At 53.5% G+C, this 25,420-nt stretch overlaps 1 protein-coding gene across 1 annotated transcript; it reads right to left on the bottom strand.

The window, feature by feature from the left end:
- Nucleotides 1-956: 956 nt before the first annotated feature.
- LOC142483927 (von Willebrand factor A domain-containing protein 7-like) lies at nt 957-21,933 on the bottom strand. The gene is given in 8 exon segments (XM_075583850.1): nt 957-2,023; nt 3,748-3,913; nt 7,140-7,276; nt 15,232-15,487; nt 16,623-16,707; nt 18,246-18,266; nt 18,269-18,373; nt 21,648-21,933. Coding segments are annotated over 8 exon segments (1,314 nt in total). The 5' UTR covers nt 21,814-21,933; the 3' UTR covers nt 957-1,645.
- Nucleotides 21,934-25,420: the final 3,487 nt, after the last annotated feature.

Raw genomic sequence — 25,420 nt, 5'->3', positions numbered from 1 at the left:
GAACTTGGTCTGCTATACAAATTGATACTAGTGTATCCAAGAACTCTGTTGACGTGGGAGCTTCTATCTGGTATTCGCTTTCTATCACACCCTCATCATTACCACGTTACAAACGCTATAGCCACAGGAAAGCTTTGCCTGCTGCCTGAATATATACTGACGAGTCTCACAAGTTCGACAATGCTAGTGTTACGTTCCCGTGAGAGAGACACAAATCTCCCAGCTCACAATCCATGAAAATCAGGGTCAGCCCGTTCTCCAGCGAGAGGGGAAATCTGGGAACAGAAAATACTCACCAGCCCTGCACGGGGCATATGTAAGCTCAGCAACAACTACTTATACCCTGAACAAGTCCACCTGTAGTTCTGTGGGTTTGTGACTTGGGAACCCCTCCCCCCATTAATGCTTACACTGCGTGGGTTATTGCGTCTACAGGGATCCACGCATTGCGTCATGTATTTTTTAATGTGATTTTTAGTATGTCAATGAGTCAATTTATAAAGTTTTTTTTAAATTCATTTTGACTGATGTTTTTTTTCCTCTTTTTGCGCTTCCTTTGTTTTGTTAAATGTTCCAGTTTAACCGCGCTGATCACAGAGAGGGATTTTGGTTGGGACAGCGCACACTTCTTTTCGTGTCTCGTGATATTATCATTAATGGCGGAGTGCGCGTGGAAGGGGGGGGGGGGCTTCTTTGATCTTCTCCCCTCCGTCTTTTAGGATAGTTTCTTGTCTTCTACATATCTTCCCTTCGTGAAGCTTCCTTTAGTGTTTCACTGAAGGTGCAGCGGGCGCCAATTCTGTGTTCCATCAAGGCAATGACCAAACTTTCGGCAGTAACTACGTCTTTGGATACGGGGTCATCTCACTCGTTTAATATTTACAACCTCAAAGTCCAGTGTATTTATATATATACACACATATTTTTAGGGTCACCAGGGGAGAGCGAGGTATATATTGTTTTCACATCATTTATTATGCACACGCAGTATACACACGTATTGTACGTGAGATTTCGGCAGCGCGGGTCTCCCCGTGTCTCTTTAACCAATCTCTGAAGTTTGGGCATCTTCTCTGGGACTTCAACACATGGAGCAGGCCAAGAAATGGCAGCCTGGTAACCGAGAGAGGGGGGGGAGGGTGGACAAAGAGAGGATGGGGGAAAGAGAGAGAGAGGGACAGACAGAGAGAGTGGGGGAGAGAGAAAGAAAGAGCTGGAGGGCTAGGGAAAGAGATGGAGGGGTGACGGGTTAGGGATAGGGGGAGAGAAGGAGGAGAGGCACACAGAGTGGAGGAGAGAGGAAGGGAGATAGAGATGGGGCAATGAGTGAAAAGAGCAAAGGGGGATAGAGTGAGAGGAGAACAGAGCGAGAGAGAAAGATGGAGGGTAGAGGAAGGAGGAAGGAGGAGGGAGGAGGGAGGAGAGAGGGTAGAGGGAAGGAGGAGAGGAACACAGAGTGGAGGAGAGAGAGGAAGGGAGAGATAGAGATGGGGCACTGAGTGAAGAGAGCGAAGGGGGGGGATAGAGTGAGAGGAGAACGGAGACAGGGAGAGAAAGAAAGAGAGGGGGAAAGAGAAGAAGAACGAGACAAGGTTGAAATGAGTATAGAGAGAGAGAAGGGATCCCCTGTATATTCTGAGGGGCGTCACTGAGACATCAATGCACATATTATACTGAGGAGCAGCACCCAGGCCCCACTGTGCCTCAGCTGGGGGGCCGTGGACGGGGCTGTTAGCTGGCAGTGCCCCGTTGCCCCCCTATAGTTGGTGAGGAGGAGCTCAGCTTGGGGGTTGCAGCAGTTGGATGTGTACAGGATCCGTTCTGAGGTCCCGTCCGGCCCGTGAGAGACAGAACCAGAACCGGAGAGGACACGGGCGGACCGAACACCGTCAGGGTCCGAGACACGGAGGAGGGAACTCCAAGTGTGGCCCTGACACAGCCGGGGGGGCAGGGCGAGGGGGCAAGAGCCAGAGAGAGAGAGGAGGGAGCAAGAAGGGGAGCGAAGGGGTGAGACCTCAGAGAGCTGAGGAGAGGGAGAGGGGGGCAGGAGAGGAAGGGGGAAGAATAGGGAATGGAGGTGAAGGAGAGGGAAATAGGCGGGAGAAGAAAAAGGGGGAGAGCAAAGGTGGAGGCAGGGAGAGAGAGGAGGAAGGGAAGGGGGAGGGAGGAGAGGGATGGAAGGGAGGGGGGAAAGAGGAGGGGGGAGAGAGGAGGTAGAGATGGGAGATAGGAGGAAGGTGGGGGAGAAGAGGAAGGGGTGAGAAGAGGAAGGGAGGGGTGAGAGAGGAGGAGGTTAATGAAAGAAAGGAGGAAGCGAGGGGGAATAAGGAGGTAGATGGAGAGGAGGAAAGGAGGGGGGACATGGAGGAAGGGATGAGGGAAATGAAGGATGGGGAGGGAGGAGGAAGGGAAGGAGGAGAGAAGGAAGGGAAGGAGAGGGAAAGAGGAAAAAGGGGGACGAGAGGGAGAGAGAAATGATAGGGAAAAGGTGAGAGGGAGAGAGGAAGGATAGGGAAAAGGGGAGGGGGAGAGAGGAAGGATAGGGAAAAGGTGAGGGGGAGAGAGGAAGGATAGGGAAAAGGTGAGGGGGAGAGAGGAGGAGAAAGGGAGGTGGAGAGAGGAAGAAGGTAGGGAGAGAGGGGAGAAAGGTAAGTGGTAGAGAGGGGAAAATGGGAGGAGAGGGAAATAGGGAGGAGGGAGGAGGGAGTGGGGAGAAATAAGGGAGGTAGAGGGATGAGAAATGAGGGAGGGAGTGGGGGGAGAGAAGAGGTGGGGAAGAATAGGGAATGGGGGGAGGTGAGGGAAATAGCCGGGAGAAGAAATGAGAGGAGGGCGGGGGTGAGGGGAGAGAGTGAGGGCCAGAGAGGGGAGAGAGCAAGAGGTAAAGCAGAGAGAGGTGAGGGAGGAGGGAGGAAAGGAAGGTAGGGGAGAGAGGAGAAGGAAAGAAAGACAATGGTAACTTTTGCAATATATTACAAGAACTAAACATATAGTAAACATGTGGTAACTACTAAAGTCAGTAAACATATGGTAGACATGCAGTAACTGTACTAAAGTGAGCAAAAATATAGTAAACATGTAGTAACTGTACTAAAGTGAGTAAACACGCCGTAAACATGTAGTAACTGTACTAAAGTGAGCAAACATATAGTAAACATGTAGTAACTAATAAAGTGAGCAAAAATATAGTAAACATGTAGTAACTTTACTAAAGTGAGCAAACATATAGTAACTGTACTAAAGTGAATAGATATATAGTAAACATGTAGTAACGCTACTAAAGTGAGTAAACACAGTCAGCATGTAGTAACTGTACTAAAGTGAGAAAAATGTAGTAACTGTACTAAAGTGAGCAAACAGTAAACATTTACTAACTAAAGTAAACATTCACTAACTAAAGTGAGTAAATGTATAGTAAACATGTAGTAACGGTGCTACCGTGAGTAGACATATAGTAACGGCACTAAAGTGCATACATATGTAGTAAACATGTAGTAATTAAACTAAAGTGAGCAAACGCATAGTAAACATGTAGTAACTATACTAAAGTGAGCAAACGTATAGTAAACATGTAGTAACTGTACTAAAGTGAGTACACGTATAGTAAACTTATAGTAAAGGTAGTGCACATGTAATTAACATGTAGTAAAGTTAATGATCATGATATAAATGTGTTGATTACTGCGTGTGGGTATATACTTATATTATATATACACACGGGGGAGTCCAGCTCCACCGCTGAATTACCTCAGGTTTCGCCATCACTATCAGAGGCAGGAGAGCGAAACAAGATGGCGTCTCCTCGCAGCTCGTAGCCTGCGCCATCACTGTGATAACTGTACTGGGCACGGTGTCACCGGGGACCTGCATCCAGAACTCCGCCTCCTGCGTCTCCTTCTGACCAATCAGCATCCTGCAGCCAGGGCACAGGTAACAGGTTGTCAGAGGGGGCACAGGGGTGTGACGAAGCAGCGGGAACAGGGACAGGGAGTGAGAGTGACAGGGGGCACAGGAGTGACAGGGGGCACAGGGGTGTGACGAAGCAGCGAAAACAGGGACAGGGAGTGACAGGGGGCACAGGGAGTGAGTGACAGGGGGCACAGGGAGTGAGTGACAGGGGGCACAGGGGTGTGACGAAGCAGCGGGAACAGGGACAGGGAGTGACAGGGGGCACAGGGAGTGACAGGGGGCACAGGGAGTGACAGGGGGCACAGGGAGTGACAGGGGGCACAGGAAGTGACAGGGGGCACAGGGAGTGACAGGGGGCACAGGGAGTGACAGGGGGCACAGGAGTGACAGAGGGCACAGGAGTGACAGAGGGCACAGGGAGTGACAGAGGGCACAGGGAGTGACAGAGGGCACAGGGAGTGACAGGGGGCACAGGGAGTGAGAGTGACAGGGGGCACAGGGGTGTGACGAAGCAGCGGGAACAGGGACATGGAGTGACAGGGGGCACAGGGAGTGATAGGGGGCACAGGGAGTGACAGGGGGCACAGGGAGTGAGAGTGACAGGGGGCACAGGGAGTGACAGGGGGCACAGGGAGTGAGAGTGACAGGGGGCACAGGGAGTGAGAGTGACAGGGGGCACAGGGAGTGAGGGTGACAGGGGGCACAGGGAGTGAGAGTGACAGGGGGCACAGGGACAGGGAGTGACAGGGGGCACAGGGAGTGAGAATGACAGGGGGCACAGGGAGTGAGAGTGACAGGGGGCACAGGGAGTGAGAGTGACAGGGGGCACAGGGAGTGAGAGTGACAGGGGGCACAGGGAGTGAGAGTGACAGGGGGCACAGGGAGTGAGAGTGACAGGGGGCACAGGGAGTGAGAGTGACAGGGGGCACAGGGAGTGAGAGTGACAGGGGGCACAGGGAGTGAGAGTGACAGGGGGCACAGGGAGTGAGAGTGACAGGGGGCACAGGGAGTGAGAGTGACAGGGGGCACAGGGAGTGAGAGTGACAGGGGGCACAGGGAGTGAGAGTGACAGGGGGCACAGGGAGTGAGGGTGACAGGGGGCACAGGGAGTGAGGGTGACAGGGAGTGAGGGTGACAGGGGGCACAGGGAGTGAGGGTGACAGTGGGCACAGGGAGTGAGGGTGACAGTGGGCACAGGGAGTGAGGGTGACAGGGGGCACAGGGAGTGAGAGTGACAGAGGGCACAGGGAGTGAGAGTGACAGAGGGCACAGGGAGTGAGAGTGACAGGGGGCACAGGGAGTGAGAGTGACAGGGGGCACAGGGAGTGAGGGTGACAGGGGGCACAGGGAGTGAGAGTGACAGGGGGCACAGGGAGTGAGAGTGACAGGGGGCACAGGGAGTGAGAGTGACAGGGGGCACAGGGAGTGAGAGTGACAGGGGGCACAGGGAGTGAGAGTGACAGGGGGCACAGGGAGTGAGAGTGACAGGGGGCACAGGGAGTGAGAGTGACAGGGGGCACAGGGAGTGAGATTGACAGGGGGCACAGGGAGTGAGAGTGACAGGGGGCACAGGGATTGAGAGTGACAGGGGGCACAGGGAGTGAGAGTGACAGAGGGCACAGGGAGTGAGGGTGACAGGGGGCACAGGGAGTGAGAGTGACAGGGGGCACAGCGGTGTAATGAAGCAGCGGGAACAGGGACAGGGAGTGACAGGGGGCACAGGGAGTGACAGGGGGCACAGGGAGTGACATGGGGCACAGGGAGTGAGGGTGACAGGGGGCACAGGGAGTGAGGGTGACAGGGGGCACAGGGAATGAGGGTGACAGGGGGCACAGGGAGTGAGAGTGATAGGGGGCACAGGGAGTGAGAGTGATAGGGGGCACAGGGAGTGAGAGTGACAGGGGGCACAGGGAGTGAGAGTGACAGGGGACACAGGGAGTGAGTGACAGGGGGCACAGGGAGTGAGTGACAGGGGCCACAGGGAGTGAGAGTGACAGGGGGGAGTGAGAGTGACAGGGGGCACAGGGAGTGAGAGTGAAAGGGGGCACAGGGAGTGAGTGTGACAGGGGGCACAGGGAGTGAGTGTGACAGGGGGCACAGGGAGTGCGTGTGACAGGGGGCACAGGGAGTGAGTGTGACAGGGGGCACAGGGAGTGAGTGTGACAGGGGGCACAGGGAGTGAGTGACAGGGGGCACAGGGAGTGACAGGGGGCACAGGGAGTGACGGGGCACAGGGAGTGACGGGGCACAGGGAGTGACGGGGCACAGGGAGTGACGGGGCACAGGGAGTGACGGGGCACAGGGAGTGACGGGGCACAGGGAGTGACGGGGCACAGGGAGTGACGGGGCACAGGGAGTGAAGGGGCACAGGGAGTGAAGGGGCACAGGGAGTGAAGGGGCACAGGGAGTGAAGGGGCACAGGGAGTGAAGGGGCACAGGGGGCACAGGGAGTGACGGGGCACAGGGAGTGACGGGCACAGGGGGCACAGGGAGTGACGGGGCACAGGGGGCACGGAGTGACGCGGCACAGGGGGGACAGGGAGTGATGGGGCACAGGGGACAGGGAGTGACAGGGGGGACAGGGAGTGACAGGGGGGACAGGGAGTGAGAGGGAGCGAGAGGGAGCGACAGGGGCCACAGGGAGTGAGAGTGACAGGGGCACAGGGAGTGAGAGTGACAGGGGGCACAGGGAGTGAGAGTGACAGGGGGGACAGGGAGTGAGAGTGACAGGGGGCACAGGGAGTGACGGGGCACAGGGGGCACAGGGAGTGACGGGGCACAGGGAGTGACGGGGCACAGGGAGTGACGGGGCACAGGGAGTGACGGGGCACAGGGAGTGTCGGGGCACAGGGAGTGACGGGGCACAGGGAGTGACGGGGCACAGGGAGTGACGGGGCACAGGGAGTGACGGGGCACAGGGAGTGACGGGGCACAGGGAGTGACGGGGCACAGGGAGTGACGGGGCACAGGGAGTGACGGGGCACAGGGAGTGACGGGGCACAGGGAGTGACAGGGGGACAGGGAGTGAGAGGGAGCGACAGGGGGCACAGGGAGCGACGGGGGGCACAGGGAGTGACGGGGGGCACCACAGGGAGTGACGGGGGCACGGGGAGCGACAGGGGGCACGGGGAGCGACGGTGGGCACGGGGAGCGTCAGGGGGCACAGGGAGTGACAGGGGGCACAGGGAGTGACAGGAGGCACAGGGAGTGACAGGGGGCACGGGGAGTACCTGGGTATAGTGCTGTTCATGACGAAGACTCTGTCGTTACTCAGGGTGATGGAATAGCAGTGGGACGCACCATAATTAGTGATCCTGACCGATGCCCGGTGTGCGCGGCCCGGGGTCACCGGAGACTCGCTAACTATCTGCAGGGTATGGAGTGATTAGCAAAGAGTACTGGTGTGTATATGTATAGTAAATCCATAAGAGTGCAACAGTGTCATAAAGTAAGTGTACTGTATATCAGTGTAACGTGTAGTAATGTTAGTGTACAGTGTAACCGTGTAGTAAAGTTAGTTCCCTCTATATCAGTGTAACATGTAGTAACGTTAGAGTACTGTATATCAGTGTAACGTGTAGTAACGTTAGAGTACTGTATATCAGTGTAACGTGTAGTAAAGTTAGTTCCCTCTATATCAGTGTAACATGTAGTAATGTTAGAGTACTGTATATCAGTGTAACCGTGTAGTAATGCAAGTGTACTGTATATCAGTGTAACGTGTAGTAATGTTAGAGTACTGTATATCAGTTTAACGTGTAGTAATGTTAGAGTACTGTATATCAGTTTAACGTGTAGTAATGTTAGAGTACTGTATATCAGTTTAACGTGTAGTAATGTTAGAGTACTGTATATCAGTGTAACGTGTAGTAATGTTAGAGTACTGTATATCAGTGTAACGTGTAGTAATGTTAGAGTACTGTATATCAGTGTAACGTGTAGTAATGTTAGAGTACTGTATATCAGTGTAACGTGTAGTAATGTAAGTGTACTGTATATCAGTGTAACCGTGTAGTAATGTAAGTGTACTGTATATCAGTGTAATGTGTAGTAATATAAGTGTACTGTATATCAGTGTAACGTGTAGTAATGTTAGAGTACTGTATATCAGTGTAACGTGTAGTAATGTAAGTGTACTGTATATCAGTGTAACCGTGTAGTAAAGTAAATGTTCTGTATATCAGTGTAACCATGTAATAAAGTTAGTGTACAGTGTAACATGTAGTAATGCTATAGTACTGCATATCAGTGTAACCGTGTAGTAATGTTAGAGTACTGTATATCAGTGTAACCGTGTAGTAATGTTAGTGTACTGTATATCAGTGTAAACGTGTAGTAATAGTGTACTGTATATCAGTGTAACCGTGTGTGATAGTGAGGGGGTAACCAGGCTCAATAATAAAGGTTAACCCCACTTGGTTACCCCTGATCCATGTATTGGGGTTCGGGAGTGTCAGCTCTTGAGCCCAGTGATTGTCTATGCATTGTACAAAATTATGCTACAATTAAGAATTTTCTGTGTTTTACCTTTCCAGGTCTGCCAGCGAGCAGGGATTGCTGGGCTATGAGTTTCAGGGTGGGGTTTGCGGAGAAAGTCTTGTCAGATTGTGCCTAGGTAGTCGGGGTCCAGAGTTGCTGGATACCCCAAAAATGTACCCGGGAATCAGGTCGGAATCCCGGATACATAGAGGCACATCACTCTGGTCAAAATCCTGGCCTGAAAATGCTTTCGCGACTCACCGCCAGGATTCCCTGCTTCAGCACAGACCAGAAAGGTAAATGGGGTATAGGTGTGCAAGGTATCCCCAGAACGGTAAAAGGGTCCGTATAAGGGGGGATGAAGCCCAGTTAATTCCCTGATCACCAAGAACCTGGTATAGGGGTTCTGGGGGTGCTCAAGCTATACATAAGGTTGTGAGGTGATTTAAAAGCCAAGTCAGGTTTGCAGTGTGTGGGGGATATGGCTAGTGGGAATAAAAGTAAAGATTCTCAGTCTATCCCTCATAACAAAAAGACTTAGACAGTATAACAGTGTATGTTTAAAGTGTATAAATGCTTGTGCACAGTAATATGAGCTGGGGACTTCCAGGTCTGTGGTTCCGGGAGACCATGTGGTTACCAAGCCTGGTGCCATCAAGTCTGCTTGGGTCCCGGACATGAAAGTCTCAGAGGTTGCCAAGGTGTGAAAGTCATTTGGGCAGCGGAGTTAGCCTCAAGTACTATCGTCCTGGGATGAATGGAAGTCATCAGACTACGATTTGCCCCAACCCGGACTGTGAGGAGCCTAACTCAGCGGGTGGCTTCTGTCTGACAAGTGGCCGAGGTGCCAGGTTGGCGCATGCCCTTATCAGAATCCGAATCCACGCTTGCCCGGCTTAGATAGACTGGCAGCGCTCTGATTGGCTGGTAGGATTCTTCCCACGTTCGGATTGGCTGTAGTATTTCATGAATGAACTCTGACATACTATAAGAACCCTCAGCCAATCCGGTGATGAGATTCTAAGCGCGAGAACAGCAGCGGCAAATTCGAAATCACCACAAGATGCTTGCAACGGTGAGGGGGGTAACCAGACTAATAAAGGTTAAGCCCACTTGATTGCCCCTGAGCTGTGTGTTGAGGTCCTAGAGTGTCAGCTCTTGGACCGGGAATGCATTCCTGTGACTGTGTGCAAATGATGAAACATTAAAGGATATTTTGTGTTTGTGCCTTTCTCGGGGTGCTGGGGCCGGGAGATTTCTAAGCTGTAAGTTTCAGAGTGGGTTTGAAGGAGAAAGTCTTTACAGAATGTGTCTATGTATCGGGGTTCCAAAGTTCAGGATACCCCAAAAGATGTATCTGGGAATCAAGTAAGATTCTCGGATATATCAAAGCACATTGCTCCGGGCAAACTCCTACCCTGAAAACGTTCTTGCGACTCACCGCCAGGATGTCCTGCTGCAGCACAAAGTGGAAAGGTAAATGGGGCATGAAGGGGTTAATGTATCCCTGCAACATACACAGGGTCCCTAGTATAAAGGGGGGATGCCCAGGTACCCTGAATCCAGTATAGGGATTCAGGGGAGTGCTCCAGCCAGGTATAAGGCGGAGGAGTTTTTTTTATTAGAATAAAGAAAAAGTCTACATTTGCAGAGTACATATGGCTGGTGGGGACAGGCAGTTTAGTTCTCCCTCTATCCCTCACACCAAAACGACTTCGGGGATTTCTAATAAAGTATGCCAAGCATTTTAGAATGTTTGCCTGCCTCTGGTATAGGTGTTCAGGGGTGCTCCAGCCATGTATAAGGCTGAGCAGGTTTTTATTAAAATAAGAAGTTTATTTATTGAGTGTCGGAGATATGGCTAGTGGGGGAAAACACTTACAGTTCTCTCTCTCTCTAGCACAATTTAAAAAAAGAAGAATAGAAAACTATAGGTTATTAAAGCTGGTATGGTTTAAAATGTTATATACTTTCTCACTGTAACATAAGTTGGGTCTTTGTCCTGCAACACTCAGAGGGGGAGGGAAGGGGGGGGCTTATGGCTACCAGGGTGTGGAGCCATCAAGTCTGATTCTGAGTCCTTAGATCAAAGTCACACATGCTGGCAGAGGTGCGAAAGCCATCTAAACAGGATGGCTGTGTTAAGTGTCCGTGTCCTGGGTGGATTGCAAGCCATCCTGGCCAGCAGTCTCCTCCCTAGACAAACAGGCACCCGAGCCCTGCGGGGGCTTTGCATGACAAGTGGGCAAGATGGCGATTTTCGTACATGCCCCTGTGCCATGCTGAAGCCAGAGATGCCCGGCTTCACAGGACTGGCAAGCATGTGAATGGCTAGCGGCAAAAGATCCCACGTTCCGGGTTGGCTGTAATACTGCGGGACTGATTTGGTGAAAGTGATAAGAAGGTCCGTTGCCAGCCCCCAGAGATGAGATCAGAACACCTGATCCGGTCTGTGATTCCAAGGTCCGAAGTGTGCAACCTTCACGGAGGGGGTCGACCGACCCAAAGAAGTCTTTGCGGAGACAGCCAGGAAACAGCAACAGGACTTTAAGCAGAAAAGTTTCTAAGTCCCACTCTCAGCTCCATTTCCAGCGGACAGCGGCTGAAGTCGGGAGCCAGATATTGTCTAAATCAGACTTTCAGCACCATTTCCAGCGGACAGCGGCTGAAGTCGGGAGCCAGATATTGTCTAAGCCAGACTTTCAGCTCCATTTCCAGCGGACAGCGGCTGAAGTCGGGAGCCAGATATTGTCTAAGCCAGACTTTCAGCTCCATTTCCAGCGGGCAGCGGCTGAAGTCGGGAGTCAGATATGGTCTAAGCCAGACTTTCAGCACCATTTCCAGCGGATAGCGGCTGAAGTCGGGAGCCAGATATTGTCTAAGCCAGACTTTCAGCACCATTTCCAGCGGACAGCGGCTGAAGTCGGGAGCCAGATATTGTCTAAGTCAGACTTTCAGCACCATTTCCAGCGGACAGCGGCTGAAGTCGGGAGCCAGATATTGTCTAAGCCAGACTTTCAGCTCCATTTCCAGCAGACAGCGGCTCAAGTCGGGAGCCAGATATTCTGTCAGACTTTCAGCACCATTGGGAGTGGAAAGTGCGGGAGCTGCTCGGGGCTCCGGCCAATTTGAGCTGCAGGACTTTTCGGGCTAAATCCTGGTCCACCCACTGACTATTTAAAGACAGACGCCCCCAGCTTTTGACAGGAGCAGGACTGCTGAGTTCCACTAGACTGACTGTGGTTTGCATTTTTGCCTCACATCATTTATCCTGCTCTGTTTGATTTTGCAATTTCACATACCATATTGGTTATTCATTTGCACTTTATTATACTATTTGTGTGGGGGTTGTTTAGTCTCCTTTTGGGACTTGACGTTATTATTGTGGGTCTGGGGGACAGTTAAGTACCCCTCTGTTTCATTGGAGAGAGGGGGAACGGGCCTGACGAAGGGGTGTTCCCTGAAACGTTGCCCCCCTGCTGCTTCCCCATTTTTTGTACCCACCTATGTGGTGTCTTGACCCTATATTGTATCTGTGCTCACGTACCCTATTCTCTGCCCCCTCCCCCCTTCATTACTCCTTCTGGTTTTGCCTGTTATATGTTTTTATTATTGTGTGTTATCGTTGTTTGATGTAGGGTATGTGGTTCTGCTTATGGTGGTTTGTGTTACACATTAAATCTCATTTCATTTCTTTTGGCATTATCCCTTTCATTTGTTCTATTATCTATAGACAGTGTGTGCTGGGCTATTGTGTTACTTATATACTTATATTGGAGGAATTGGGTTCTCCTTAGCCCCTGCAAAAAATTCTCTTGCTGTCCAGTGTGTGCTGTGTATCACTGTCCTGTTCTATTTAAAGACTTTGTTTCAAATCAGGAATGTTAGTTTTTCAACCCCAAACCCCCGGCAAGTGTATTTTCTTCTGCCTATTGTAATCCAACGTGCGTTTGCCTGTTTCTGCGGAATAAATCACAATTTATTTTACTTATCGGCTTTGCTCAGTGATACGATCCCGATGTGAAGGTGTAAGTACCTGGTCCACCCGTGACAATGCTCAGAGCTTCAGAAATTTCAAGTCGCACTTTTTGGGGCCACGTTCTGGGAATGGAACGTAGCGGTCGAGGCTGGGATGGCAAGCCTGAAAAACCGTTCCAGGATGGTTGGGACTTGCTCCCGGTCAAGGGATTTCAGCTTCTCCGGAAGGCAGAGGGAGGTGGCACTTGATGCCGATTTGAGTTCCAGGACATTTCGGGCCAAGTCCCGGTCAACCTAAAGCCTTTGTTTCTGCTTGGTAGCCCTGACCCCCAGTAAGTGTGTTTTATCGTGTATTTTGTAATCCACTGTGTGTACATCTGTTACTATGGAATAAATGACAATTTATTCTACTAACTTGTTTTGCTCAAAGATATGATCCCGGTAAAAAGGTGTAATTACCGGGTCCCCGTGACATCCCGTGTAGTAACGATAGTGTACTGTACATCAGCGTAACGTGTAGTAACGATAGTGTACTGTATATCAGCGTAACGTGTAGTAACGATAGTGTACTGTATATCAGCGTAACGTGTAGTAACGATAGTGTACTGTATATCAGCGTAACGTGTAGTAACGATAGTGTACTGTATATCAGCGTAACGTGTAGTAACGATAGTGTACTGTACATCAGCGTAACGTGTAGTAACGATAGTCTGCTGTACATCAGCGTAACGTGTAGTAACGATAGTGTACTGTACATCAGCGTAACGTGTAGTAACGATAGTGTACTGTACATCAGCGTAACGTGTAGTAACGATAGTGTACTGTACATCAGCGTAACGTGTAGTAACGATAGTGTACTGTACATCAGCGTAACGTGTAGTAACGATAGTGTACTGTACATCAGCGTAACGTGTAGTAACGATAGTGTACTGTACATCAGCGTAACGTGTAGTAACGATAGTGTACTGTACATCAGCGTAACGTGTAGTAACGATAGTGTACTGTACATCAGCGTAACGTGTAGTAACGATAGTGTACTGTACATCAGCGCAACGTGTAGTAACGATAGTGTACTGTACATCAGCGTAACGTGTAGTAACGATAGTGTACTGTACATCAGCGCAACGTGTAGTAACGATAGTGTACTGTACATCAGCGTAACGTGTAGTAACGATAGTGTACTGTACATCAGCGTAACGTGTAGTAACGATAGTGTACTGTACATCAGCGTAACGTGTAGTAACGATAGTGTACTGTACATCAGCGCAACGTGTAGTAACGATAGTGTACTGTATATCAGCGCAACGTGTAGTAACGATAGTGTACTGTACATCAGCGTAACGTGTAGTAACGATAGTGTACTGTACATCCGCGTAACGTGTAGTAACGATAGTGTACTGTACATCAGCGTAACGTGTAGTAACGATAGTGTACTGTACATCAGCGTAACGTGTAGTAACGATAGTGTACTGTACATCCGCGTAACGTGTAGTAACGATAGTGTACTGTACATCAGCGTAACGTGTAGTAACGATAGTGTACTGTACATCAGCGTAACGTGTAGTAACGATAGTGTACTGTACATCAGCGTAACGTGTAGTAACGATAGTGTACTGTACATCAGCGTAACGTGTAGTAACGATAGTGTACTGTACATCAGCGTAACGTGTAGTAACGATAGTGTACTGTACATCAGCGTAACGTGTAGTAACGAGTGTACTGTACATCAGCGTAACGTGTAGTAAAGTTAGTGTACTGTACATCAGCGTAACGTGTAGTAACGATAGTGTACTGTACATCAGCGTAACGTGTAGTAACGATAGTGTACTGTACATCAGCGTAACGTGTAGTAACGATAGTGTACTGTACATCAGCGTAACGTGTAGTAACGATAGTGTACTGTACATCAGCGTAACGTGTAGTAACGATAGTGTACTGTACATCAGCGTAACGTGTAGTAACGATAGTGTACTGTACATCAGCGTAACGTGTAGTAACGATAGTGTACTGTACATCAGCGTAACGTGTAGTAACGATAGTGTACTGTACATCAGCGTAACGTGTAGTAACGATAGTGTACTGTACATCAGCGTAACGTGTAGTAACGATAGTGTACTGTACATCAGCGTAACGTGTAGTAAAGTTAGTTGCCTCTATATCAGTGTGAAATTAGCGCAGGGCGCCCAGAGGTTAGCGCAGGGCGCCCAGAGGTTAGCACAGAGAGATTAGCACAGGGGGCAGAGAGATTAGCACAGGGGGCAGAGAGATTAGCACAGGGGGCAGAGAGATTAGCACAGGGGGCAGAGAGATTAGCACAGGGCAGAGAGATTAGCACAGGGGGCAGAGGGATTAGCACAGGGGCCAGAGAGATTAGCACAGGGGGCAGAGAGATTAGCACAGGGGGGCAGAGAGATTAGCACAGGGGGCAGAGAGATTAGCACAGGGGCAGAGAGATTAGCACAGGGGCAGAGGGATTAGCACAGGGGCCAGAGAGATTAGCACAGGGGGCAGAGAGATTAGCACAGGGGGCAGAGAGATTAGCACAGGGGCAGAGAGATTAGCACAGGGGGCAGAGAGATTAGCACAGGGGGCAGAGAGATTAGCACAGGGGGCAGAGAGATTAGCACAGGGGGCAGAGAGATTAGCACAGGGGGCAGAGAGATTAGCACAGGGGGCAGAGAGATTAGCACAGGGGGCAGTGAGATTAGCACAGGGGGCAGTGAGATTAGCACAGGGGGCAGTGAGATTAGCACAGGGGGCAGTGAGATTAGCACAGGGGGCAGTGAGATTAGCACAGGGGGCAGTGAGATTAGCACAGGGGGCAGTGAGATTAGCACAGGGGGCAGTGAGATTAGCACAGGATACCTCAGCCATGCACTCCACTGCCGCGCCGCGCTGCGGGGCCTCTCTGTGCAGTGCTGACCCCATTCCATCATCGCCGCTGACCCCGATACTGAACCCCCCGCCGGGGACCCGCCCCACCCGCGCCACCAGGAGCCCCGTCCGATTGGCGGGTTCCAGCTCCACCTTCAGCGGCTCCCCATTGGCCGGGGTCAGGGTCACATGATCCAGGTGGGCAGAGATAGGGAGGCCGACGACATCGACGACCAAGATGGCGGCGCTTCCTGCGCAAGGTCACAAGGAAAGGTCAGCGGCAGAGCACAGGAGGGGGGGAGTGACCGAGTTCACACAGAGAGACAGCGGCAGAGCACAGGAGGGGGGGGGGGAGTGACCGAGGTCACACAGAGAGATAGTGGCAGAGCACAGGAGGGGGGGGGGGGGAGTGACCGAGGTCACACAGAGAGATAGTGGCAGAGCACAGGAGGGGGGGGGGAGTGACCGAGGTCACACAGAGAGATAGTGGCAGAGCACAGGAGGGGGGGGGGGAGTGACCAAGGTCACACAGAGAGACATTGGCAGAGCATAGGAGGAGAATGAATGACCGAGGTCACATAGAGAGACAGTGGCAGAGCACAGGAGAGGGGAGTGACCGAGGTCACACAGAGAGACAGTGGCAGAGCACAGGAGGTGGGGAGTGACCGAGGTCACATAGAGAGACAGTGGCAGAGCAGAGGAAGAGGGAGGAGTGACCGAGGTTATACAGGGAGACAGCGGCAGAGCACAGGAGAGGGGAGTAACCGAGGTCACACAGAGAGACAGTGGCAGAGCACAGGAGGTGGGAGTGACCGAGGTCACACAGAGAGACAGTGGCAGAGCACAGGAGAGGGGAGTGACCGAGGTCACACAGAGAGACAGTGGCAGAGCACAGGAGGTGGGGAGTGACCGAGGTCACACAGAGAGACAGCGGCAGAGCATAGGAGGGGGGGGGGAGTGACCGAGGTCACACAGAGAGACAGTGGTGGAGCACAGGAGGGGGGAGTGAACGAGGTCACACAGAGAGACAGTGGCAGAGCACAGGAGGGGGGAAGTGACCGAGGTCACACAGAGAGACAGTGGCAGAGCACAGGAGAGGGGAGTGACCGAGGTCACACAGTCAGCGGCAGAGCACAGGAGGGGGGAGTGAACGAGGTCACACAGAGAGACAGTGGCAGAGCACAGGAGGGGGGGGAGTGACCGAGGGTCACACAGAGGGACAGTGGCAGAGCACAGGAGGGGGGGGGAGTGACCGAGGTCACACAGAGAGACAGTGGCAGAGCACAGGAGAGGGGAGTGACCGAGGTCACACAGTCAGCGGCAGAGCACAGGAGAGGGGGTAGAACACAAGCCCCCGTTACCCTAATTTACATACCTGCGACGGTTGGTTGTTGAGTTTGAAGAGCCCGGGGTGGGAACCATTCACAGGAACCCCAAAATAATACAGGAAATCAACAGAGCTACGGCCTGAGAGATAGAGGGGGGCGGGGGGATAGAGAGGGGCGGGGGGGATAGAGAGAGAGGGGCGGGGGAGATAGAGAAGGGGGCGGGAGAGAGAGGGAGGGGCGGGGGAGATAGAGAGGGGCGGGAGAGAGAGAGAGGGGGCGGGAGAGAGAGAGAGAGGGGGCGGGAGAGAGAGAGAGAGGGGCGGGAGAGAGAGAGAGAGGGGGGCGGGAGAGAGAGAGAGGGGGCGGGAGAGAGAGAGAGGGGGCGGGAGAGAGAGAGAGGGGGCGGGAGAGAGAGGGGCGGGGGCGGGAGAGAGAGGGGCGGGGGGGATAGAGAGGGGGCGGGAGAGATAGAGAGGGGGGCGGGAGAGAGAGAGAGGGGCGGGGGGAGATAGAGAGGGGGGCGGGAGAGAGAGAGAGGGGCGGGAGAGAGAGAGAGGGGCGGGGGAGATAGAGAGGGGCGGGGGAGATAGAGAGGGGCGGGGGGATAGAGAGGGGGCGGGGGGATAGAGAGGGGGCGGGAGAGATAGAGGGGGGGCGGGGGGGATAGAGGGGGGGCGGGGGGATAGAGAGGGGGCGGGGGGATAGAGAGAGGGCGGGAGAGAGAGAGAGGGGCGGGGAGACAGAGAGTGGGGCGGGAGAGAGAGAGAGGGGCGGGGGAAATAGAGAGGGGGGCGGGAGAGAGAGAGAGGGGCGGGGGAGATAGAGAGGGGGGCGGGAGAGATAGAGAGGGGCGGGGGGATAGAGAGGGGGCGGGGGGATAGAGAGGGGGCGGGGGGGATAGAGAGGGGGCGGGAGAGATAGAGGGGGGGCGCGGGGATAGAGAGGGGGTGGGAGAGAGAGAGAGGGGCGGGGGAGATAGAGAAGGGGCGGGAGAGAGAGAGAGGGGCGGTGGGGATAGAGAGGGGGCGGGGGGGATAGAGAGGGGGCGGGGGGGATAGAGAGGGGCGGGAGAGAGAGAGGGGGCGGGGGGATAGAGAGGGGGCGGGAGAGAGAGAGGGGCGGGGGAGATAGAGAGGGGGGGCGGGAGTGAGAGAGAGGGGGCGGGGGGATAGAGAGGGGGTGGGAGAGAGAGAGAGGGGCGGGGGAGATAGAGAAGGGGCGGGAGAGAGAGGGGCGGTGGGGATAGAGAGGGGGCGGGGGGATAGAGAGGGGGCGGGGGGGGATAGAGAGGAGGCGGGGGGATAGAGAGGGGGGCGGGGGGATAGAGAGGGGGCGGGAGAGAGGGGGGGCGGGGGGAGAGAGAGGGGGCGGGGGGAGAGAGAGAGGGGGCGCGGGGAGAGAGAGAGGGGGCGTGGGAGAGAGAGAGGGGGGCGGGGGAGAGAGAGAGGGGGGCGGGGGAGAGAAATGGGTCAGGGGAGAGAGAGAGGGGGGGCGGGGGAGAGAAATGGGTCAGGGAGAGACAGAGGGGGCGGGAGAAATAGAGAGGGGGAGAAGAGATAGAGAAGGGGGGGAGAGATCAATAGACAGAAAGACAGCTAGATGTATAAACAGCCAGATGGACAGATACACAGACAGACGCAGACGGACGGACACACTAATTGATAGGGGTCCCCTCACCTTGTACACGCAGGGTGTGGGTCCTTTGGTTGTCATGGAGACTCTCCACTCCCCCGCGGTCAGAGGGGGCGAGAGAGGGACCCGTCTGAACTTGCCATAGACGTCATGGGAGCCATCTTGCATGCGGCCTAGTCGGGCATAGAGAATTCTACCAAAAGTACAGCAGACCATTGCCTCCTTACTTATACCCCTTCCCTCCCAGAGACCCGCAGAGCGTCGCTCCCTCTTATACCCCTTCCCTGCCAGACCCGCAGAGCGTCGCTCCCTCGTTATAACCCCTTCCCTGCCAGACCCGCAGAGCGTCGCTCCCTCGTTATACCCCTTCCCTGCCAGACCCGCAGAGCGTCGCTCCCTCGTTATACCCCTTCCCTCCCAGAGACCCGCAGAGCGTCGCTCCCTTTTAACCCCTTCCCTGCCAGACCCGCAGAGCGTCGCTCCCTCGTTATACCCCTTCCCTGCCAGAGACCCGCAGAGCGTCGCTCCCTCGTTATACCCCTTCCCTGCCAGAGACCCGCAGAGCATCGCTCCCTCGTTATTCCCCTCCCTGCTAGAGACCCGCAGAGCGTCGCTCCCTCGTTATACCCCTCCCCTGCCAGAGACCCGCAGAGCGTCGCTCCCTCGTTATACCCCTCCCCTGCCAGAGACCCGCAGAGCGTCGCTCCCTCGTTATACCCTTCCCTGCCAGAGACCCGCAGAGCGTCGCTCCCTCATTATACACCTTCCCTGCCAGAGACCCGCAGAGCGTCGCTCCCTCGTTATACCCTTCCCTGCCAGATCCCGCAGAGCGTTGCTCCCTCGTTATCCCCTTCCCCGCAAGAGACCCGCAGAGCGTCGCTCCCTCGTTATACCCCTTCCCTGCCAGAGACCCGCAGAGCGTCGCTCCCTCGTTATACCCTTCCCTGCCTGAGACCCGCAGAGTGTCGCTCCCTCGTTATACCCTCCCCGAGACCCGCAGAGCGTCGCTCCCTCGTTATACCCTTCCCTGCCAGAGACCCGCAGAGCGTCGCTCCCTCCTTATACCCCTTCCCTGCCAGAGATCTGCAGAGCGTCGCTCCCTCGTTATACCCCTTCCCTCCCAGAGACCCACAGAGCGTCGCTCCCTCGTTATACCCCTTCCCTGCCAGATCCCGCAGAGCGTTGCTCCCTCGTTATCCCCTTCCCGCAAGAGACCCGCAGAGCGTCGCTCCCTCATTATACACCTTCCCTGCCAGAGACCCGCAGAGCGTCGCTCCCTCGTTATACCCTTCCCTGCCAGAGACCCGCAGAGCGTCGCTCCCCTCGTTATACCCTTCCCTGCCGCAGACCCGCAGAGCGTCGCTCCCCTCCTTATACCCCTTCCCTGCCAGAGATCTGCAGAGCGTCGCTCCCTCGTTATACCCCTTCCCTCCCAGAGACCCACAGAGCGTCGCTCCCTCGTTATACCCCTTCCCTGCCAGATCCCGCAGAGCGTTGCTCCCTCGTTATCCCCTTCCCCGCAAGAGACCCGCAGAGCGTCGCTCCCTCGTTATACCCCTTCCCTGCCAGAGACCCGCAGAGCGTCGCTCCCTCGTTATACCCTTCCCTGCCTGAGACCCGCAGAGTGTCGCTCCCTCGTTATACCCTCCCCGAGACCCGCAGAGCGTCGCTCCCTCATTATACCCTTCCCTGCCAGAGACCCGCAGAGCGTCGCTCCCTCCTTATACCCCTTCCTGCCAGAGATCTGCAGAGCGTCGCTCCCTCGTTATACCCCTTCCCTCCCAGAGACCCACAGAGCGTCGCTCCCTCGTTATACCCCTTCCCTGCCAGATCCCGCAGAGCGTTGCTCCCTCGTTATCCCCTTCCCCGCAAGAGACCCGCAGAGCGTCGCTCCCTCGTTATACCCCTTCCCTGCCAGAGACCCGCAGAGCGTCGCTCCCTCATTATACACCTTCCCTGCCAGAGACCCGCAGAGCGTCGCTCCCTCGTTATACCCTTCCCTGCCAGAGACCCGCAGAGCGTCGCTCCCCTCGTTATACCCTTCCCTGCCGCAGACCGCAGAGCGTCGCTCCCTCCTTATACCCCTTCCCTGCCAGAGATCTGCAGAGCGTCGCTCCCTCGTTATACCCCTTCCCTCCCAGAGACCCACAGAGCGTCGCTCCCCTCGTTATACCCCTTCCCTGCCAGATCCCGCAGAGCGTTGCTCCCTCGTTATCCCCTTCCCCGCAAGAGACCCGCAGAGCGTCGCTCCCTCGTTATACCCCTTCCCTGCCAGAGACCCGCAGAGCGTCGCTCCCTCGTTATACCCTTCCCTGCCTGAGACCCGCAGAGTGTCGCTCCCTCGTTATACCCTCCCCGAGACCCGCAGTGCGTCGCTCCCCTCATTATACCCTTCCCTGCCAGAGACCCGCAGAGCGTCGCTCCCTCCTTATACCCCTTCCCTGCCAGAGATCTGCAGAGCGTCGCTCCCTCGTTATACCCCTTCCCTCCCAGAGACCCACAGAGCGTCGCTCCCTCGTTATACCCCTTCCTGCCAGATCCCGCAGAGCGTTGCTCCCTCGTTATCCCCTTCCCCGCAAGAGACCCGCAGAGCGTCGCTCCCTCGTTATAACCCCTTCCCTGCCAGAGACCCGCAGAGCGTCGCTCCCTCGTTATACCCTTCCCTGCCTGAGACCCGCAGAGTGTCGCTCCCTCGTTATACCCTCCCGAGACCCGCAGAGCGTCGCTCCCTCGTTATACCCCTTCCCTGCCAGAGACCCGCAGAGCGTCGCTCCCTCGTTATACCCCTTCCCTGCCGGAGACCCGCAGAGCGTCGCTCCCTCATTATACCCATCCCCGGCCAGAGACCCGCAGAGCGTCGCTCCCTCGTTATACTCCTTCCCCGCCAGAGACACGCAGAGCGTCGCACCTTCGTTATACCCCTTCCCCGCCAGAGACCTGCAGAGCGTTGCTCCCTCGTTAACCCCTTCCCCGCCAGCGACTCGCAGAGCGCCGCTCCCTCGTTAACCCCTTCCCTGCCAGAGACCCGCAGAGCGTCGCTCCCCTCGTTATTACCCTTCCCTGCCTGAGACCCGCAGAGTGTCGCTCCCTCGTTATACCCTCCCCGAGACCCGCAGAGCGTCGCTCCCTCGTTATACCCCTTTCCCTGCCAGAGACCCGCAGAGCGTCGCTCCCTCGTTATACCCCTTCCCTGCCGGAGACCCGCAAGAGCGTCGCTCCCTCATTATACCCATCCCCGCCAGAGACCCGCAGAGCGTCGCTCCCTCGTTATACTCCTTCCCCGCCAGAGACACGCAGAGCGTCGCACCCTCGTTATACCCCTTCCCGCCAGAGACCTGCAGAGCGTTGCTCCCTTGTTAACCCCTTCCCCGCCAGCGACTCGCAGAGCGCCGCTCCCTCGTTAACCCCTTCCCTGCCAGAGGCACCCGCAGAGCGTCGCTCCCTCACCTTCGGGGTTCTGTATATGGAAGTCCCTCACCTCCCCGTGTATATAGAGGGAGACATCTCGCAGGAAGCCGTCCAAGTGGAAGGCGTAGGTCACATGACCGGGTTCCGTGCTCTGCTTGTGGAGGAGGGTTACCTGTGGGGGGGGGAGGGGGTGGGGGCAGAGCATCACTTCACACAGCTGCAGGGTATCGCCATGGCTAAAGACCGTAACTCTGGGGGCGTGTCCAGGACGCCGATGAGGACGGTCGGGTAGGAGAGGAGCTCCTCAGACCCCAGAATAAAAACAGCTAAATAAGCGCTTTCCCCCCCCCCCAAAAAAACAAAAAGACAACAGATTACCTTGCAGGCAACTCCCGCGATTGAAATGACGGGCAGACCGAAAGCCCAAGCGCTCAAGGAGTCACCCCGGTTCTTCTCCCCGTCGCAACGGAGCTCGTAGGCTGCTTCAAAGAGCCAAGATGGCGCTGGCCCCACACACACACGCGGGCCTAAGCAGCCAACAACGGAGCGCGACCGCACCAAAACTCCCCCTCCACCAGACGAAGGCCTGACACGGGAGGACATGCAGGAGCTGATGGCCTCCATGCTTAAACTTCACGCCTCACTACAGGCAGACTTAAGAGCCGCGGTCTCCGAACTGAAACCAGAAATCTCAGGCCTCACGGAGCGCACCGCGGTTCTAGAAACCAAAATGGCCGACGCAGTCCCAAGAGGAGGCGGCAAATGAAATCTACCGGCTGGGAGCTGAAGTGAGCAGCCTGAGGGACAATATGGAAGACCAGGAGAACCGCGATAGACGTCAAAACGTCAGAATCCGGGGCATACAGGAATCGGTTCTCCCGGCCCAGATCAGACCTTACCTCCTAGACTTTTTCCAGTGGGTGTGCTCAGATCTCACACACAAGGACCTGGAAATGGACAGGGCGCACCGAGCCCTGGGACCAAGGTCGGACGACCCTAACCGGGCAAGGGATGTGATAGCACGCCTTCATCACTACTCAATAAAGGAGCAGATAATGGAGGCCCGCCGCGCCCAGGAGCCAGTCAAACACAATGGCGACCCGCTCCAAATTTACAACGACCTATCCAAACGCACGGTCTACAGGAGAAAATAAATGAAACCCACTCACAGCATTACCCCGGGGGAAGGAGGTAAAATATAAATGGGGCTTTCCATTTAAATTTACTGGTACAAAGGAACGGCAAATACCACACTATCAGGCACCCAGAAGACATGGCGCAGTTTGCAAAAGCGCTAGGGCTGAACCCGCCGGCAGAGTGGAGCGAGCTTCCCTCCAGAACCCAAGGACCGGAGGCGATGGACCCACCGGTTAGGGCGTCAGAGAGACTGGCGGGACAAAAGCAGGGACGGGCCAGATAAAATACCCGGAGGCCGAACACCCAAGTTAACCCCAAGTTAATACCTGCACCTTCTCTAGATCCATCTGCCCTGTAACCTGACGACTCAAGGCAACTACGGCCCCTCCCGTTGTACCAGGGTACCGAGGACAAGAACCGTCAGCAGAGAGCACACTTTGCACTGGGAGCTCGAGCGCGGGACACCAGGATAGGAGACGGAGAGAGACCAGCTCTAACACGGCATCCTACACCTCACCGGGTCACCACCAGCTACTGGTGTTATCCACTACAGGGAACGAGCACCCCCGAAGCCCCGGCGTTGATGTGGAGGAGTACCTGAGCCGGAGATCCAATCTGATGGCAAAGAGGAGCGGAGGAACCAAGCCCCACTTGGACAAGGCGCAATGAAACATGTTTCTTTCTTCCCCCCCCCCCCCCCGCCCAGTTTGTCCTGGTAAATGAAGAGCGAGCACACAGATGCGGAGACTACAGGAATCAAATCTGCATACTAAGGCTCCACTCCACTACCCCCCCCCCCGCTCCCCCCTTACCCCCCATAGAGTGCGGGACAAGCCGGTAACCGTGAGTACTAACCCCCCCCCCCACAACACAATATAGCAAGTGGGGCCCACAGAGACACAAGGGTATAGACAAGTACTGTCATAACATGCTCCGCTGAAGCTACGGTGTAACAGAAAAGAAATTGACATGCCAGTCATATATTGTGATTAACATTTGATTCGTGATTAACAATTACTGTTATATTAGGAATTGAAGTTTAAAAAAGTCAATATATCAAATGTAAATTTATTTTCTGTTAACTCAATGGGGTCCTCACAATATATATCAACGTGACACACTTGTTGAATGAAAATGCTAATTATGTATGTTTAATTAATTGGTCCATTACTTTATTTATTTAATTATTGGCTAATCATATACAATTATCTCCCTATAAATATCATGGAGGGGCCCTTGGAGGGTATCCCCTGAGGAAGTCATCATCGATGACGAAACGCGTAGGGCGTGACTAGTTTGCGACCCCCATTTGCCCACGAGCACTGTGGTTACTTGTTGCCAGAGACTTATTCCTTTGGGTGTACCACATGGCCCTAATTCCACCCAACCATAGAGGGCTTGGAGGGCTCTGCTGTTGGAGGGTCTCTTTCCAGCCGAACACCGAGTGCGAGCTTCCGGTTCCGGTTCACCGGCTACACGAGGAGAGTCACGTGACGACGCCAGTACCTGGAGCTGCACCGAGAGGACTATGCTGACGGCACATGAGAGCCAATCTCATACCTGCTATTTTTCGCTTTACCTTTGTGAGTGGGCATTTGAAAGATTTTATGTTCCTTGAAATACAAATGATGTTAATGCACTAGGTTTGCGCCTGTTTTTTTCCTTCTCTTTTTTGCAGATATGGTCAGGGACCGGTGATCCCTTTGAAACGGGCTGCAGGAACCTGGTGCAAATATCATTGGAACAGGACTTTCTAATATTGAAGGTTTTTTCATATATTTTTAACTTTTTCACTTTTTTCATTTTTGTGATATTAAATCTTGTTAATATTTTTATAACCTATATGTAGGTATTTTTAATTCATTACAAGTAGTTATTTAGTCCTTATATTGCTATACATTTTTAGTCTATATCATTGTGTATAAGTCTATAACTAGCCACCCCACCAAGCACCTTTCATGATTAGCTTGACCGGTTCAATTTATTAGTCAGTTTTATATAGAGGCGCTACTTCATTTTTTGTCTGTTTTGTGAGATATAATATATATATATATATATATATATATATATATATTATATATATATATAAAAATATATATATATATATATATATAATATATATATATAAATATATATATATATATACTATATATATATATATAAATATATAAATATATATATATAAATATATATATATAAATATATATATACTAGCTGAGAGACCCGGCGTTGCCCGGAATTTAAATAGGTAAAATAAATTTCCCGCTAGGAGGGGGAGGGGGGGGGACGACAGTGGTGGGGGGGACCTTGCTCGCTCATGCCACACTGATTTGTTATTGCAAATATATATATATATATATATATATATATATATATATATATATAATATATATATATATATATATATATATACAGTGGTTGACAAATCACCAAAAAAATCTACTCGCCACCTAGTACCAAACGTGTGCTGCTTGGGCCAATATTTACTCGCCCGGGGGTTAAATCCACTCGCCCGGGGCGAGCAAATGTATAGGTTTGTCGAACACTGTATATATATATATATATATATGTATATGTATATATATATATATATATATATATATATATATACACACACACACATGTATACACACACATATATATATATATATATATATACACACACACACATGTAT

This window comes from Ascaphus truei, unplaced genomic scaffold, assembly GCF_040206685.1.
Source record: "Ascaphus truei isolate aAscTru1 unplaced genomic scaffold, aAscTru1.hap1 HAP1_SCAFFOLD_395, whole genome shotgun sequence".
NCBI classification, from domain to species: domain Eukaryota; kingdom Metazoa; phylum Chordata; class Amphibia; order Anura; family Ascaphidae; genus Ascaphus; species Ascaphus truei.
This window is presented reverse-complemented; position numbering and strand designations above follow the sequence as displayed.